The sequence below is a fragment of the Budorcas taxicolor genome, chromosome 10, assembly GCF_023091745.1.
Source record: "Budorcas taxicolor isolate Tak-1 chromosome 10, Takin1.1, whole genome shotgun sequence".
NCBI lineage: Eukaryota > Metazoa > Chordata > Mammalia > Artiodactyla > Bovidae > Budorcas > Budorcas taxicolor.
The window spans coordinates 23,223,498-23,227,066 of record NC_068919.1 but is presented as its reverse complement, the minus strand read 5'-3'; the positions used below and the strand labels follow the sequence as shown (position 1 = coordinate 23,227,066).

The 3,569-nt window shown below is 38.6% G+C and overlaps 1 gene segment (V, D, J or C); it reads left to right on the top strand.

Annotated features, from left to right (window-relative positions):
- The first annotated feature begins 2,425 nt into the window (after window positions 1–2,425).
- On the top strand, window positions 2,426–3,048 carry LOC128054692 (T cell receptor delta variable 1-like). The segment is given in 2 exon segments: window positions 2,426–2,474; window positions 2,693–3,048. Coding segments are annotated over 2 exon segments (405 nt in total).
- Window positions 3,049–3,569: the final 521 nt, after the last annotated feature.

The window sequence follows — 3,569 nt, the reverse complement described above, 5'->3', positions numbered from 1 at the left end:
CTCACAGGCTAAAATTAAAACTACTAACAATGCCAAGTTCTGGCAAAACTGCAGAGAAATTGGATCACTCATACATTGCTGGTGGGTGAATGGTCCAGCCATTCTGGAAAAAAGTTCAGCAGTTTCACCTGAACTTAAATATGCACTTACCTTATAGCTCAGCAATGACACTCCTGGGTATTTATGCTTGAAAATGAAAAACTTATATTCATACAAAATTTGTACATGAATATTCATAGCAGCTCTATTTCTGATTATCAAAAACTGGAAACCAGCCAAGTGTTCTTCACTGGGTGAATAGACAAACAAATCCACTGTAATACATCTGTACAATGACATATTATGTATAGATTTTTTTCAACTTGCAGTAGAGTTGTGTCTCAATAAACCAATTTCAGTTGAGAGGATCATAAATTGAAAATGCATTTAATATACCTAACCCACTGAATTGAGTCTAACTTAAAGGTGCTCCACACTGACATTAACCTACAGCTGGGAGAAATCATCTAACACAAAGTCTATTTTATATTAAAGTGTTGAAAATCTCATATCATTTATTGAGTACTGTACTGAAAGCGGGGCTTCCCAGGTGGCTCTAATGGATAAAGAACCTGCCTGCTAAAGCAGGAGACATAAGAGATGCAGGTTAAATCCCTGGATCAGGAAGATCCCCTGGAGGAGGGCACAGCACCACACTTCAGTATTCTTGCCTGGAGAATCCCATGGACAGAGGAACCTGGTGGGCTACAGTCCATACAATCTCAAAGAGTCGGACACAACTGCAGGAACACACACACACTAAAAGTAAAAAACGAATGGTTGTATGAGTACAGAGTGAATGTAAGTATGTCAGTTGTTTACTCTCATGATCTCAGGGCTGGCCAGGAGCTCAGCTCACTGCTGTTGCCCAGAATCACCAGGAAATATTATACCACATGTTGCTAGCATTGGGAAAGCTCATATTTAAAAATTCAAAGTATGGTTTCTACTTTCTACTGAAAGTTCATCACTTTCTTGCCACTGTAAGGTAAAAAAATCCAAAGTCAACTCATCATAAGATAGTGACAGTCTTTAGTGGTTAAAAGAATCAGACTACTGATACATACAATAGCCTAGATGGGGGGTCCTTGGTGGCTCAGTGGTAAAAATCCGCCAACCAAGCAGGAGACATGGGTTTGATCTCTGGGTCAAGAAGATGCCCTGGAGAAGGAAAAGGCAACTCACTCCAATATTCATGCCTGGGAAATTCCATAGACAGAGGAGCCTGGTGGGCTACAGTACATGGGGTCACAAAAGAGTCAGAAAGGACTTAGAGATTAAACAACAATAGCCTAGATGGAGGTCAGGACGTTATGCTGAATGAAAAAGTAGTCAATCTCAGAGGCCACGTGGTTTATGATTACACTTATTGGATTGTTATGATGCTTACATAGTGTGATTTTGCTTAAACAACATTCTCAAAGGCACAAAATATAAAGATGAAAAGGAGATGAGTAGCTAGCAGGGTTATAAAGAGTTGCAGGAATGGGGAGGTTATTCAAAGAGGATTTCTTTAGAGAGATGAAACAATTTTGTGTCATGATTTCAGTGGTGATACAAGAACTTATACATGTGATAAAATTTCTTAGAGCGATGTATGAAAACATAAGAGAGTATATCAAAATTGATGTATAAGGTTATGATATTTTGCTAAAATTGTATTAATATCAATTTCTTGATACATATGAAATCAATATCAGATTTCAAAAGAATAATATTTTATTCTGGTTATAATTTCATTTAAATATAAACCACTGAACAGGCTCTGAAATTCAGATGGGCTGATTTTCTTAAATCATTTCATGTTGCAGTAATTTTATTTATTGAAAAATCTAAGTATAGCCTTGGAACTCAGTAAAAAAAAACAAGAGACACATTCATTATTTTGGATAAGATTGTTTTTCTTCCAGAAGGCCTAAGATCTGTGAATGTTTTAAAACAGTTAGTAGATTCTGGTCAGAGAAAAGTTAGTATAGGCTAAATGAATGACCAATCAGTAAATTTCAAGAAAGTTTCGTAGGCTATATAAAATTACATTTTAAACAGGATGGCAAATAATTTTAATAATTACCAATGTATGTCAACTTGTTTAATCTTTAGTTCCCCTCAATTCAAATCTTTAATATTAATTGCCTTTTTCAAGCCCTGCCAAATTTAATGACTAGGAAAACACGAGTAGACAAAGTAAAAGTTTGTGGTGAGCCAAACTTTTTTCCATCTGAGCACAGACCAGCTGGTCTAGGAACATGACAAATGGCACTTCCTGCCTGGGGGAGGAGCCACACAGGAACCAGGTACTGTGTATATGTGCTGCCAGGCACTTACAGACACTGAAATCTTAGCTTGAGGCAGAATAAGACACATTTGTGCAGGGAATCCATGCCTCATGCTGCTCTCCAGTCTGCTCTGGGTGTTCCTGGCCTTCACCTTCTCTGGTAGGGATGCTTCCAAACATGGGTGCACGTGTTCAGGGTGAAAGTCCTGCACACAGACGCGTGGTGCTTCACAGGGACTTGGGGAGGAAAGGAAGACTGGGGAAAAGCAAGCGTCTTAGGATTTCAGTTTGGTTTGTAAATATTTAGGTCCAAAATAGGTCTAATTTCTACATTATTTTGTTCACTATTTCAGCTCTGTTTTCTTCTTTTTTCCACAGGATCTGGTGTGGCCCAGAGTGTTACTCAAGACCAGCCAGACATACTCAGTGAAGTGGGGAAAACAGTCACCCTGAACTGTCGGTATGAAACAAGTTGGGACATGTTCCACTACTACATTTTTTGGTACAAGCAGCTTCCCAGTGGACAGATGACTTATCTTATTCGTCAGCATTCAGATGATGGGAATGCAAGGGACGGCCGCTACTCTGTAAACTTCCAGAAAGCTCATAAGTCCATCAGCCTCACCATTTCAGCCTTAGAGCTGGAAGATTCTGCAAAGTACTTCTGTGTTCTCAGAGTATCACAGTGCTTGAAGTATTATGAAAGGCTGAACAAAAACCCCAGAACTAAATAAAAGAGAGACGCCCTGCTGCAGGACCCCAGCTGAAATGCACACCTGCAGACCCAGACAAGAAATGGTAGTCCTGCAGTTGCTTCATCTGTAGTCTGGATCAGAAGATTTAATTATAAATAAAAGCTTCTTTGATTTCATTTGGAAGCAGGTGTCCAGAGTGACTGTCGACTAATATGTTCTCCTCTTGAATTCTTGACTTTAACTCAATCATACAGAAGATGTGTAAAGTTGTCTAAAGCTGTAAACTTGCTCCATAATAAAGTGACAGTTTCACTAAAATACACTCTCATCACAAATCTGGGTATAGTTCTCATGAATCATCAAGAAAATCATTTCCTTAGTCCTTTCTTCTTAGACTTGTGTCACTTAAGGTACAGTCAGAGAAGCAGAACCACTAGTGGTGTCTGTTGAATAAGAAATTAGTTATCAAGATTAGAATTCAGGCAATTGCTAGGTCTGGTAGAAGAGTGTATACAAAGCTGTTATCTTTGTATCTGGTGTTGAGACTGAATTTAGTGTTA